The sequence below is a fragment of the Cynoglossus semilaevis genome, chromosome 7, assembly GCF_000523025.1.
Source record: "Cynoglossus semilaevis isolate Cse_v1.0 chromosome 7, Cse_v1.0, whole genome shotgun sequence".
Lineage (NCBI taxonomy): Eukaryota > Metazoa > Chordata > Actinopteri > Pleuronectiformes > Cynoglossidae > Cynoglossus > Cynoglossus semilaevis.
The window spans coordinates 10,589,458-10,603,951 of NC_024313.1; the positions used below are offsets into that span (position 1 = coordinate 10,589,458).

The following is a 14,494-nucleotide window of genomic DNA, read 5'->3' on the forward strand; positions in this document are numbered from 1 at the left end:
AGGGTCCAACAACTTCTTTTAAAGTGTCCTTGAGAAAGATACTTCATTCAGCGAGTACACAATACACGCAGGTCCTCTCCAGTTACTGAGAGCCAGCGGTGGAGCGAGGCGACAGGGCAGGTTAACGGCGCGTTCAGATGATCAGATAAACGGGCAACAAGCTGCTTCACGCCTCCATCTGGGCCCGTGTCCTGTCTCCTCAGCGCTCCACCCAAGTGTCTCTGTTCACTTGAGTGTTCCAAAAAAAAAAAAAAAAAAATGTTAGGGAAAACATCTGACCCCATACCTCATACACTCACTCACTATGTTTCAACATCGAGTTACCGTTTTATAATTGTCTTGAATTAACTTTTTTTTTTTTCAGACATAAACACGATCTCTGGTTACGGCCTTTTAAAAGTGACTGTTGTCTGGATTCTCTTCTTCTTGTTTGACATTAAAACATGAAAATCTTTGGTGTTTGGACACGGCTGAATATCCGAGGATGTCATTATTCTCGTGGTCGGGCGAAAACATAATGTGCATTTACCACATTTTCTGCCTTTTAAGGACAAATTGTCCTGCTGATTAACGAAAGAGAAAAAGCCATTTTCTACAGTAATCTGATTTGATTTGTGCAGGAAGTGGAGCCAAAGAGGAAGTGCCTGGAAGCTGTGTATAACCATCACTGGCTGGATCAACCAGTCAGTTATTATAGGATGAAACACAAAATAGTTCATGGTGAGTTCCTAAGTTCCTATTACAAATGTTTCTGTCCACGACGCATAACTGAAGTCCAACAGACCTTAAAGTATGAGGGTTTTCAGCGCAGGGGTTCCCTGTAATTACAGTGAAACTGCTCACAACAAGGAAAGGAAATAAAGTAGGTTCAATATTATAAATGTACACTGTAATTACAGTGAAACTGCTCACAAGGTTCATTATTATAAATGTACAAAATATACAAATATAATTTGGCACATTTAATATCTGCCATCAACGGTTTGTCCAAGTTTGATGTAGCGTGTGTGTGTGTGTGTGTCTGTATCCTGGAATATAAATATATCTTGTTAACTCATAAAAAAGAGACAAAATTAGACAGACAGGAACAGCAGAGCAAAGGTGAGAGAACATTGGGGAAGGGGGGGTGACCTGACGCCCGATGCCTAAAAAAAAAAAATCCTAGCAGCAACACAGCATGGTGCAGTGTGTTTCAGTGTGTTTTGTGCTGGTACTGTAGGTGTAGGACAAATATTCCTAAAGTCGTCTGATGGTCCACCATCTTGATGATGTCACTGGGCTGTGAACCCAATGCCCCCAAGACAATTTTATACCAGAGAAAGGTCTTGAACCCAGATTCAACACATCACTGGGCAAACATCCAAACTGTGGATTTTTAAAAAGTGTTTAAAATAATGGTAGACGACAAAAAAAAACAAAAAAAAAAACAAGCCAAAAACTCATCGACTTCAGGAGCCAATTTTTTGGGACGTTGATGATTTGTGCCGGTTTAGAACTGAGCAGATGTTTGACACACTGCTTTTAAGGCCTGCCAAAAAAACAAGGTCAACATGATTACAATATTAACCAGCGCTAACCCAACAAACTCATCTCTCTCTCTCTCTCTGTCTGTCTCATTTGTATGTATTTGTAATCAAAGCGACAGCTGCTCGGTGGAGGGTGGGTTTATTGGTTCAACTCTCTTCTCCTCTACTTTCCGGTGAAGTATGTTTCCATCAACATTATCGTCACTCACAGACAGTGTAGGAGCCAAATAAGGACACGCAGCAGTTTCTAAAAGTCACTCACTCACTCACTCGTCCTGTAAAACCCTGAACCCCACGGTGAGTAAACTGTTATTTCCAGCCGGGCCGCGGCGATAACGTCGACCCTCGCCTGTCTTTCTGCCTGCATATATAGCTGACATGTGGGAACATTTGGTGCGTGAGGTTTGTTTCTTATTTTAACTCCTAAAGCTTTAAGCCACCCTAGATATAATTACCCCCTCTGCAATTACCCCCCACTGTGTCAGAGGGCCAACAAGGGCTGGGCTGCAGTTTTTACACCTTATCACTGGGCTGAAGTCCTGAGAACCTGCTACTGGAAGGGAGTCAAACATACTCTGACGCAGTGCCAGGGAGGTCTGAGGACGACTGGCCCAAACTTCAGGTGACATCACGGCTGAATTCAAGTCTACGAGTCTAAAACGTGACAACTGCTGAGTTAACACTGGTTGGAATAAGTAGAAAATAAAAGGAATTACTACTAAAGAATTAAAATTAAATTATGTTTTTGACTTGATCACAAAAACATAATTTCCACAAGAAAGCTGGAAAGAAACATATAATTTTTTAAATAGTGGAGTAAATTGGAGAAAATGTCAGTCAGCGTCTCTACGACCTCTAAATCAAAACCAAAGTCCTGGAATATTTTGGTTCTGTCCACAGACCATAAATCATCTGCAACTGTTTTAGTGGAGCAAAGAAAAAATATATTTTGTTGGACTGATTACATTTGTTTTTCCAAACCCAGAAAGGGATGAGTTTTCTTTTTTTTTTTTTTAGAAATCCAGTCCATTTCACTTTTTTTTGAAACACTAATTATTTTATTCTTCGTGCTATGTGACATTAAAAGACTCTTCTTCAAGGACTCAGCGCTGAAGGACATGGTCAGTGTGTGTGGGTGTGTGTGTGTGTGTGTGTGTGTGTGTGTGTGTGTGTTGCCCCTCTCTGTTTGTGTGGGTGGTACCACCATTGCACCATGGTGTTTTATTAAGGCTGACATTTGCTGAGCTTGACAGAAACAAACATGCAAACAGAGCAGGCCGGTCTGAAATACAGTAAACTCACACACACCTAAACACACAAAGCTACACACACACACACACACACTCCATAAAACCATTGCTGCACTTTTAATTGTCTCAAGTTTTGTGTTACGTGTTGCAGTAAAAGTAAATGACAAACGATAAATTCCATGCGTCTGTCACTGAGAGTGAAGCCTCAGCTGAACTGGACAGTAATGTTAACTTTGATCACGACTTCATCCTAAACAGAACCAAACTATTTTTTTAATGACTGGGAACATATGCTAATCATATGCTAACTTTATTTTTCACCAAAGTTCAGATGAAAAAAATTCTAACCCACTTGGACACAGAACCCATTGGACAGAACTAGGTCTCATCTGGTGAGTTGGTTTTTATTCTTTATTTGGATAAATGGGGAAAAAAAAAATTCTTTTTTTTTTTCTTAGTCTTTGGACTTTTTAGTCAATAAACTGTTGTCATTTTTCCAAAAACAAAAATATCGTTAATTTTCACTTTATTTTGAAGCATATGAATATGGATGAGCGCACTATCCCTTTAATTGGACTGATTTTTTTTTTTCTTAGTCTTTGGACTTTTTAGTCAATAAACTGTTGTCATTTCTCCAAAAACAAAAATATCGTTATTTTTCTGACTATTTTGAAGCATATGAATATGGATGAGCGCACTATCCCTTTAATTGGACTGAATGTTGTGTAACTGTGTGTGTGTGTGTGTGTGTCTGTTTGCATGTGTGTGGTCATACCTCTCCGTGTCAGGGGGGTCACACAGGACAGGGGAGCTTCAATGGGGGACGTCTAACAGAGAGACACAGAGACAGAGAAAAGAGAAGGACAATCTGAAAAGTCTTTTCACATCAAAGACAATGGCTCATTGGGGGACGACAGCGAGGACAAACTGAAGGAGACACACTCCACAGAAGAAGACAAACGGGGGAGGAGGGGCGCGGGAGTCGATGAATAACTGCCGCGGAGAGACATATTTGCCATGAGTAACAGAATTAGAGTGGGACGATCGTAACCTGCTGCATCATATTTCTTTTTTTTCTCAAACATCAACACAAGTTGGTGGAGGCTGAGTTGCATTATTGCCACCTAGTGGGTCATTTTTACACTGACGGGCATAAAAATCAGCCCCAAAAAGAAATATAAAAAAACAGGGAATGTACACAGAGGAATGTCGGTTTGAAGTATCCTATAAACTGGGAGATTGGTTTGATGATATTTTCTATGTTTACATCATGAAGTAAACTTCACCTGTCATTAAACCTAAACTATCTCCCCTGCATCAGTGGGCGACGGTTCATGTAATAGGGGTAAAGTGTTCCATCGATGCAGGCCACCCAAATGGTGCATCTGTGCAGAAAATACTCCTCCTCTAGTCTGGTTAAACTTCTGCAGCAGCAACATCTAAACAGAGCAAATGGTGTAGTGAAACACTGCACAAACACACACTAAACTCTCTGACAAACACCAACTTTCTCACTCTTCACACGAAATGCACACACCTGTTCATAAGAATCACACACACACACACTCGGCCTGAGCCACCAACTCGTGCACTTCACGCCGTTCAGCCAGATTTGAAATGAACTTTACCTTAGGGTTACACTTCCTGTGGGTAAATCCACAAAGTAGAAGTCCACGAGTGGAACACAAGAAGAAGAAGAAGAAGAAGACAGAGATACGGGGAGAGAGGCGTCGGACGGGTGAGGTGGTACTAAACAAGACTAAGAGGGTGTTTACCACCACATGCGCACCATGCATGCCACATAACTACATAACCAGCTGCAGCTGCTCTGTAATCTCACAGTCCGTCCTGACAGGACTGACCAGTGTATTGGTGTTATACATACACATACACACACTGTACTGTATGTATGTGTATGTATATGTATATATATGCTTATATAGATACATATACATGCACATACTGTATGTATGTGTATGTATATATGTATTTATACATATACATACACATACTGTATGTATGTGTATGTATATATGTATACCCACATGAATGTATATATATGTATATGCACATATATGTACATATATACATATATAGGTAAGTATACAAGTATATGCACATATATAGATATATATACATATATGTATCTATATATATGTAAATATATAGATACATATATACACATATATACAGTATATAGATACATATATACATATATACATATATACATAAATATATAGATACATATGTATATATAAATATATAGATACATATATATATACACACAACCACAGGTTGAACTGAAAGCTAACCCCCCGCATCACTGCCTCTTAAACCTCCCCACTCCTAACCTTTGACCCCAGTGCTGCCAAAAAGACCAGCCGGCCGACCTGCAGTGACCCCAGGGTTGTCGCCAGGCGGGTGAAAACAGAAGCAACCCGTATCTGCTTCCACATTCTGTACGGGCAGCTAGGACGTCACAGGTCACGGAGCTAACATTGACCTCTGAGGTAGTGAAGTGGTGGGCGGAGCCTGCTGACAGGGTCTCTAAAATCATCATTGTCTTCTCATTTTATTTGAGTGTTTGGTCCCCCAAGATGTCTGTACAGAATAAACTCTGGCCCTCCAACAAATACAGTTGGTGACCCCTGACCTACAGCGTTGGATATAGGCAGGTTCACGTTGTTTACACAGTGTTTAAATAAAGGAATTGTTACGATGTGAACAACTTGAACTTTCAACTCTGGCGCTGCATTAGCCAATACCATCAGTACATGTTCAGGCTTTGTAACATCAACTCTTATTATTTTTTTCTTCTTCATTTTTTCATATATCTGTCCTTCAGCTACACAGCTCCATGTTTGAAGCTAAATGCGTTTGAGGTGATTTAACGTACAAGAAGCTTTTCAGGGTCATGCTATTGAAACCAGCCTTCCTGGGTCATATTTCATAGACTCTCTAATACCAGAAGAAACATGCCCCCAACACAGTCAGTCAGCCAGTCAGTCAGTCAGTCAGTCAGTCAGTCCTCAGCTTTGTTTTTTACCGCAGCAGTTCTTCCTCTGATGCAGCATAAACCTGAAGGGGTTTTCACAGATTTAGGATCACACTCTCATCTCCGTTTACATCTTCACCTGTGGCTGCAGGTGAAGTTAGAACGAGGGGGGTGGGAGGGGGGTCAGGGATGGAATGCTCGGAGAACTGTAAAGGAGGTCATGCTGGTTGTAGGAAGTACAAGCAAAAATGGTGCTGACATAAATCAGGATCAGTCAACCATCTTAAATATGAGGAATACATCTGAAAAATGATGGAACAGAAAGACAATGTCAGGAAAAAAAAAAGTGCAAAAGTTCAACTGAAAATGTAGCTTCACAAAGTAAGTTAAAACCTCCACAAAATGGTGCTGGCTGTTGAGATGGTGTTTTAAACTTGAGATGCTTCAGTGACGCTAAAACGACACCCGGCAGTGCGTGCAAAAAACAACGTGTAAAGACTGTGTATCAGAGCAACATTCAGTGGACGAAGGGTGGAAATATAGGACTTAGAGTTTTTAGTCTTGTCAGACCCACTGATCAACATTTTATAATGATTAAATATGTAAATGGAATTGTATAACTCAAACAGAGAAAGAACTCTCACAAAAGGAAGGATTTTTTTTTTTAAATACATCCCATAGTTTGGATTCCTGTCTCTGGGCCATACATGGTAACAATCCTCACTCTCCAAGAGGTCATGTGATATCCTAGCCTTGACATTGTGCCAGTCGGCTAAAAATGTCCCTGCAGGAGAGCCGAGAGCTACAGCTAACAACAAAAAATGTAGAGTCTCTGAGCAAAGAAACTGGTTCCACACCAGGGTTGTGCCCCAGTGGCCTAACTGGGTCACAAACTCTGATGTCACACTGTGTCGACTGCGGTGGTGGTGTTATAAATGTCACAGTCGGTCGACGGCACGAAGGGGCCGGAAAAGAGAAGAACTACCCGCTGAGACGATGACAGCAACAGGAAGGTTGACACACAAAGACGAGGGGAGGAAGTGAAAGTTGCAGCGACCGTCTTGAAGACACCAAATGTTTCATTTCATTTCAGTTCCTTTGGGCCTCGTGCACTGCTTACAAATAACGTCGGCGTGATTTGACTTTTCTTTTTCTTGTTCCCAAACTTAAACTTACTTAAAACTCAGAATTTGCACTTTTTATTCCCTTTTTTTTTTTTACTAACCTTGCTCCAGCGCAGATCGATGACCTGACGAAGTGCAGGGTCAACAACATATGAGTGACCTTGGAAAAACCACCGCCAAACCATTTATACAAACAACACAATAGCAGTTTTTTTTTCTGCTGAACAACAAGGTCTGCACTTTACTGCAATTTTGCAAAATTATCTGAGAATCAACTCAATAAAACACAAACTGTGGGGGGGGGGCTTAGAAGAGGAGGGGGAGGGGGATGCGGGCGCTGAGGTCACCAGAGATGTTGGAGGACAACGCAGCTGCTTCTACAGTATATCCAAAACAAAGAATACTTGAATTACACTATAATTTAATTCGAGAGAAATTATATAAACTGCAAGCCGGGAAGAAACGGCAGCTTCTAATTATAGGGTTTCATCCTCACAACCATTATCTCCCCACCCACACGGTATTGTAGAGAGAAACACAACTCTGCAGGACTGCTGTAAATGAAACAACATCCCAGAACATTTCCATATGCAGCTCCCACTCTGATTAGATGTCAGAGATTATGGGCTGGCGGTGGGTAACATTACTGCAGGTAACATATGGAGGTGATGCTCAGAGCTGCATTTTTATACCCAGTTATCACTCACGGCTCACCTTCATTTTCTTTCCTCTCTCATTTGGCTATTTTTGTAAGATGTCAACAAATTGCCCGCGACTCAACTTAAGTACACATCGTGATAATCGACCTTCATGGAGCGTAAAGTCTGTCAATTACTGTAATCTGTGTCTTTTTAGGTCTTCCCTTTCATTTGGATTTTTTTTTCAGTACAAACAGCACTTGGAGTCTGTTGTTGGTTTTTGTGTTTACATAGTGTGATTTTATGTTATTTTTCTTAATTTAATTCATTTTTTGTTCATCCATATGTACGCAGGACTTAAATATTAACAACCTTATTTATTTGTCTGTAGTTGTAGAGGTTTTCATAAAACTGCATTAATACACTGATTTATGTGGTGTGTTAACACTGAATACAGACTTTAACCTTATTAAAGGCCAGTGTAATGTTCGTGAGACTTGTCATCTACGACTATTATGCTTACATTGTCTATGGAAAAAGGAAAAGGAAAAAGACTTTTCTGACAGGAACTAGTGTAAATAATCCCAGGTTCGTGTCAATGGCGTCTTTGCCCCATCTTTTCTTGCTCATAGGCAAACTTAACACTCGTAAATTCTTTAAAATACAGTGCCGAAATTTAAGATGATCTATGCTGAGTTAAATGAACACACTGAGAAATGTTAAACATCTCGACAGGATCCACGGAGAGGCAGGGACTGCAAAAAATGCCAGATATTTGAATGGGATATCGTTCCTCCCACATAAGTGGACACCAATCGTGGTTTTGATTTGAAAAGTGGGCCTGACTTATGACTCCGCACGGGGGAGGGACAACTTACTGGACATTTTTAGTCATAGTATGTCCGCGATATTATTACTATGTTTAAAAAAAACATTTATAGAATTTTTATAAATATAAAAGGAGGCACAGCTGTAGCTTTTTATCGACTTCTTTTTTATTTTTAGTTGTGTCTACTTCTGGGAAGCTGAGTGATATCTGAGCGGCCATGTTTGCAGAAAAAAAAACTTTTTAACTCCCTCTTCACCTTAGTCCTTCGAATGAATGTGGACTTGAAAGCTGTCTGAAATTCTCTCTCTTTTTTCCCAGTTCAGCCATAATCACTTACGGCGGTCATAGCTTAACGTTCGGCTCGCATTTGAACGTAAAACCGAACCGTACACGGACAGAATAATGTACTTACCGGGACTTTTTGCGGCAGGTACTCGTCGCCCAACACCAACATCAACACAGGGAAACGTGCCGCTGAATTGAACTGCTTTTCCTTTTCCGTCCGCTTCCTCTTTTCACGGTGTTTTGATCTCGGTTTTATACTTGGAAAAAAAAAAAAAACTCCCGCAACCCCCCGGTCCCGTTATTTATTTCCGTAGGGGGCCATGTTTGACACTATCCTCCTTTTCCTCCTCCTTCTCCTCCTCTGCAGCTGCTGTTCTACGGGTTACTGACTGTGATGAAGTGAACTATTTTTGAAAGAAGTCATACTCGCCTCCTTGGCTCGTCCCACTCGACACGCCCCCTGCCTGCCACTCACTGTCACTACCGTTATTAATAACCACTCATTGTTTTTAAAGGTAGGTTGTGTTTGACTTAAATCTGCGGTGGGCAGGACAATTATGAAGTAATTAATCCACTCTCATTCGGCTCTAGTCATTATTGTTACCTGATTATAGTTTGAAGCCGCCCCCTACCACAAACCCCCAGCAACCCCCCCACCCAAAATAATGAGTGACAGCTGAATGACAGGCACAGGCTAAAAATAATAAATAACATGGAACTACAGTTAAAAAATAAATGGCATAAATAAAAAAAACTCAAAATATGAATAATGAAAAAGTGTAATAATAATTAAAAACAATTGCATTGTAATATAAAAGCAGGATTTTGTTTTTGTGATGAGGTTTTTGTGATTTTCAAGACAAGAGCACAAATAAAGGTTGACAGTAGCGGTTAGGTATTTTACTGAGGTTTTTTTTAGTTTTGGTTACAGCATTGACCGCTCCAGTAGATGGCGCCCTAGGTGACCACCTATGTATGGTTCTGCAATTCAGTGTATTTTAGTGTATTTTAGTGATTGTCAAGTGGTGCAGTGTTTATTTATTCATTCATTTTCTTTTTTTTTATTGATATCTCTGTCCACGTGGGGTATTTATGATCAGAAATACACATCTGCAGGAGAAGATAGAGATCTCAATAACTGTTTTTTGCTCTTATTATTTTCCTAATGTATAATCTTTCACCCAGTGTCTGTGTTTGACCCACTATCATTCAGCAGTGGTTGTGAAATTCACCAGCTCCGTGTGACAGAAACACACTCACACTGTGTGATTAATCGGCAATGTTACAGGCAGGCTTCACACGGAAAATGAATTAGAGGAAGTTTGTTCCTGTTGCAGAACCTGATAAAGAGATTAACTCTAGTGGTTCTATATACTGAGGCTGACCAATCAGGTGCTAGGAAGGAAAACCTAACATGTCTTAATAACTCCTTTTTTGATTTTTTTTAATAGCTTTTCACCAGGGCTCTGTTAGAACACAATGACGATCATAAAAGACCAGAAACCCCCGACTGCTGCAGTAAACAAATGACCAGCTCATGTTTGTGTCACTGAAATCACTAGAGTTTACACACGAGAGGACACCCCCGGCTTATGCAAAGTTGGAAGTTCTCTGTGGAGATATCGATGTTTGTCTGGTGTTTTCAGATCGAGGTCATTCAACTTCAGTGAAGCAGTGACAGATAAAAGTGCAGCAGACGGACGGATGTCAGATCAGGTGGTTGTTGTTTTTGTTCAGAGGAGAAGAAGAAGAGAGAAGTGTGAGGATGAGGCTGCTGTGTCTTCAGCTGCTGTCCATCTGTGTTGTCCTACAGGTAGGTAAACACAGGAGCGGGATCTGGAGATAGAGGTTTAACTCTGTGACAGGAAAGAAAAGAAAGAAAATCAAAGGAAAGATATTTTAAAATGTGTCATTTTAGATCAATTCCCTTTAAATCTCTTTAACTTTTAGCTCTTGTAACTATTAAGTTTGTTGAGTTTAAGGTATAGCTTAAGCTAATTCTATTTACCTTATGCAACATTTTATTCACTTAATTAGGATTTTGTGCTTTTTTGTAATAAATTTCACCACATTTAACAACTAATATTTTAGAACTATTTTATTATTTTGATTGACATTACAATATTGTTTTCCTCTTCTTCATTTTTCTTTCTGTATTTCAATTTACTTCTTTCCTTTTTTCTTCTTTTAATTTTTCTCTCTGTTTTTTAATCTTTTTTCGTCTATTTTTCGTCTTTTTTTACTTTCTTGTAACTCTGCTCACACTTTCAAAACATACATAAAAAATGTTTCTTACTGTATTTATCTTTTTTATTACGATAAAATGTTTCTTACTGTATTTATCTTTTTTTAATTACTATCAAATAATAGCTGATGAGAATGAAACCCATGTTCTTTTCCACACGCAGGTGAACTTGAGTCACTCAAAGTGCTACATATCTGGCTCTAGGGCTCAGTGTCTGTTCCTTTCCAACACATGGCTCCCTCTTCTCCCTCCTGGTCTCACCTACCTGTACGTGTCTGTGAGGCACCTCCCTGAGATCAACTCCACATACCTGTCAGGACTCACACAGCTGGAGGAGTTGTACCTTGATAGAATTCACAGGTCGATGGTGATTAGAAACGACGCCTTTGTTGCTCAAAGTCGCCTAAAGAAGCTGGTGCTCAGCGGGAACCGGGATCTTCAGCTGGAGCCCAGGGCCTTCGTGGGGTTGTCCAGTTTGCAGGAGCTGGACTTGAGTCACTGTTCTCTCAACGAATCAATACTGCAGGAGGAATACCTGCAGCCGCTGTCCTCTTTAGAGACACTCCATCTCTCTGGCAATCACATAAGGAGACTCCAACCTGCCAAGTTCTTTGCCAACATGAGCAGTTTCAAATATCTGGATCTGCGCTTGAACAGAATCGTACAGCTGTGTGAATCGGATCTCACAGCTTTTCGGGGGAAGCATTTCAACACCTTGAATTTAGAATCCGGACTTCGTCCCGGCGGCCTGAGTAATCGAAGTTTGGACTGGAAAACATGTGGCAATCCTTTCAGAGAAATGTCCTTTCAGAGCATTGACCTGTCAAACAACGGGCTGAGCATGAGTCAAATAAAGCACTTCCTCAGAGCCATCGAGGGGACAAAGATCTCCCACCTCAAACTGTCAGGGCACGTGGGCAAAGGGTTCTCATTCAATAATCTCCCTGATCCTGACAACAGCACATTTGAAGGCTTAAGGAACAGTACTCTTCAGATTTTGGATCTGTCCAAGAATAGAATATTTGCGTTGCGACACGGGGTTTTTAATCCACTGAGAGAGGCCAAACTTATTGACATTTCCCAAAACAGAGTGAATGAGATTCACAGAAATGCCTTCGAGGGTCTGCAGGATCAATTAAAGACGCTCAACTTATCCCACAATCTACTGGGGGAAATCTATTCTTACACTTTTCATTTTCTGACCAACCTGGAGGTCCTGGACCTGTCCCACAACAACATCGGCGTCCTTGGGTACAAGGCCTTCAGTGGACTTCCAAAACTGAAAACATTACTTTTCACGGGGAACGCTCTGCGAGACCTTGGCTTCCCAGCGTCTCTCCCCAGTTTACATGATCTCCGTTTGAATGACAACAGGTTGACGCATCGGTTCATGAGCAACGTTGCTCAATTTGCTGCTAACGTCACGTATCTGGACATCAGTGACAACAGAGTGACAGACTTGGAGAGTGTTTACAGCCTGGTGTCTCAGCTCCATCATCTCCAGCACTTTAACTTTGGAGGGAACGCAATCAACTTGTGCTCTCGACATTCATCCGTCGGTCCCAATCGTTTGCAGGTCCTGGATCTTCACGGCAACTCCCTGCAGTCAATTTGGTCTCAGCACAGATGCCAGGCTGTGTTTGACGACATGAAACACGTGAAAACGCTCAGCCTACGTGATAACAAGCTGGAGTTTGTTCCATGGAACATCTTCAAGGGCATGACCTCGGTTGTTGCCATTGATCTTTCGTCTAACCTTCTGACGTATCTGATTCCGGGAGTTTTCCCCAAACATCTGAAGACACTGGATCTTTCCAACAACTTCATAGCCTCTCCAGACCCCGCTGCTTTCCAAACCCTCAGCTTCCTTGAACTAAATATGAATCGATTCCTCTGTGACTCCAACCTGAAGAGTTTTCTGACGTGGCTCAATCAGACTCACGTACACCTGATGAGTATACATGACGTGCTGAAATGTGCATTTCCCCCAAGTTTCCGTGATGTTCCCGTGTTACGTTACGCAGCTCAGGCCAAACTGCTGGAAGAAAACGTTCATCCTGTTTAAAAAACATCAGGCAAATACTTAGAATAAACAAAAATAGTTCTACTGAGTATTCTGCAGTATTGTACTACTACCATATACTATATTTAACTCCCTCTTTATCTTGAAATTGCCGGAAAAAAGAATAAAGTATATTAAAAATAAACATAAAACCATACCTTGGTTTTGACTTTTTGGTAGAGAAGTCTGTCTCATTAAAAACTTTAATGAGACAGTGTTGTGATATTAGGAGATATGGTTTTGACTTTTTGGTAGAGAAGTCTGATCTATACAAAACATTGGAGCATTTTGAGTTTTTACACTTAAAGATAGATACTACTGCAGTAATATTGGATACTATTTAAAAATATTTTAGTTAAAAACTTTAATGAGACAGTGTCGTGATATTAGGAGATACGATAATATTGAATTCCTATGAGATACAACCATGTGATTATTAGAAACACTCGTAAATGTCTTAATATTGTTCATAATTATTAAATTGTTTCTCAAAAAAATGCTCATTTCTTTCAGTTAATATGAAGATAATCCAGTCGCAAAAAAGATAAAGTATTTTCATTTATTTGCACTCCTCATTTATAACAGCAGGGGGCAGCATCGCCATTATATTTTTTGCTACATGGACTTTCATCGTTTATTTGCACGGCATTTATATCACTAACATATAACCATGATACCATTACGATTTCATCAAAATAAAATATTTTTTGTTTTGGCTATTTATAAAAAAGTGTTTTAAAAACATCAATATTCATTTTTTTAGTCTAATTAGTGGCTCTGTCTTTTTTTATTTTACCAAATTTGTAACATTTGGAGAAGGTACATTTGATTAATAAAGCGAATTAACTTCAAAGTATCGGTTTATCCTGGTTGTTATGTATGTCATGTAGCTATGATTTTAAACTTTGTGATTTTTAAACTAAGGTGTGGTGACGTCACGACAGTCATTAGTTCACGATGCTAATTCAAAAACACGTCCAGTCGATGTCAGTGACAAAGTCTTTATTGGATTATTTTCCTCTCCCGGCCTGACGGGCCAACCATATTAATATTGATACACACNCATGGAAACAGGCTCCTCCACACTCACTTCCTGATTGTCGTTGGATTCCTGCATCATCCGCCCCTCCCACCTTTCCTTTCCTTTCAGCTTCCTCCCCCTCCTTCCTCCCCTTGTCCGTACCTCCGCCCCCACTCCCTCACCCCCTCACACACACACACTTACACACACACTCGCACACGTTTGTACAGTAGTTTACAACCCTGACACACACATATAAGAACATCTGAACTGAATAATGACACGACAACCAGTTCGACAAAATTTGAGGTTACACAGGTGGCGCTATTGCGTGTAAAATCATGAATTATTAATTAAAAGAAATAGTAATAATTATTCAATAAAACAATATATATATTTAAGGGGAATTCACATCGTAAACTTCCTTATTCCAGTGTTTCTTTAAACCACTATTTATGTCAGTTTGTGACCGTTTGCGGCAGCCAATCAGACAGGGCCTGTTCGGTGCTCTGTCGCTCA

The 14,494-nt window shown here is 40.3% G+C and overlaps 2 protein-coding genes across 13 annotated transcripts in view; one reads left to right on the plus strand and one right to left on the minus strand.

The window, feature by feature from the left end:
• Positions 1-9,265, minus strand: part of LOC103381118 (dystrobrevin beta-like) — a 33,614-nt gene extending 24,349 nt beyond the window's left edge. For 6 of the 11 annotated variants that reach the window (XR_003050148.1, XR_003050147.1, XM_017033809.2 and 3 more), the window contains exons 1-2: positions 8,775-9,264; positions 3,552-3,603 (exon numbers count right to left, since the gene is read on the minus strand). The gene's annotated coding sequence lies outside the window, so the exon portion shown is untranslated. Of the gene's footprint in view, positions 1-3,551; positions 3,604-8,774 lie in introns of all 11 variants that reach the window. The other 5 variants (XR_003050146.1, XM_008313332.3, XM_017033806.2 and 2 more) reach the window with 3 other exon arrangements.
• Positions 9,266-9,638: 373 nt separating this feature from the next.
• On the plus strand, positions 9,639-13,810 carry LOC103381117 (toll-like receptor 5). Of its 2 annotated transcripts, NM_001328232.1 has the most exon segments (4): positions 10,357-10,460; positions 11,056-13,038; positions 13,199-13,448; positions 13,509-13,810. In NM_001328232.1, coding segments are annotated over 2 exon segments (1,950 nt in total). In that variant the 5' UTR covers positions 10,357-10,412; the 3' UTR covers positions 12,958-13,038; positions 13,199-13,448; positions 13,509-13,810.
• The last annotated feature ends 684 nt before the right edge of the window (positions 13,811-14,494 follow it).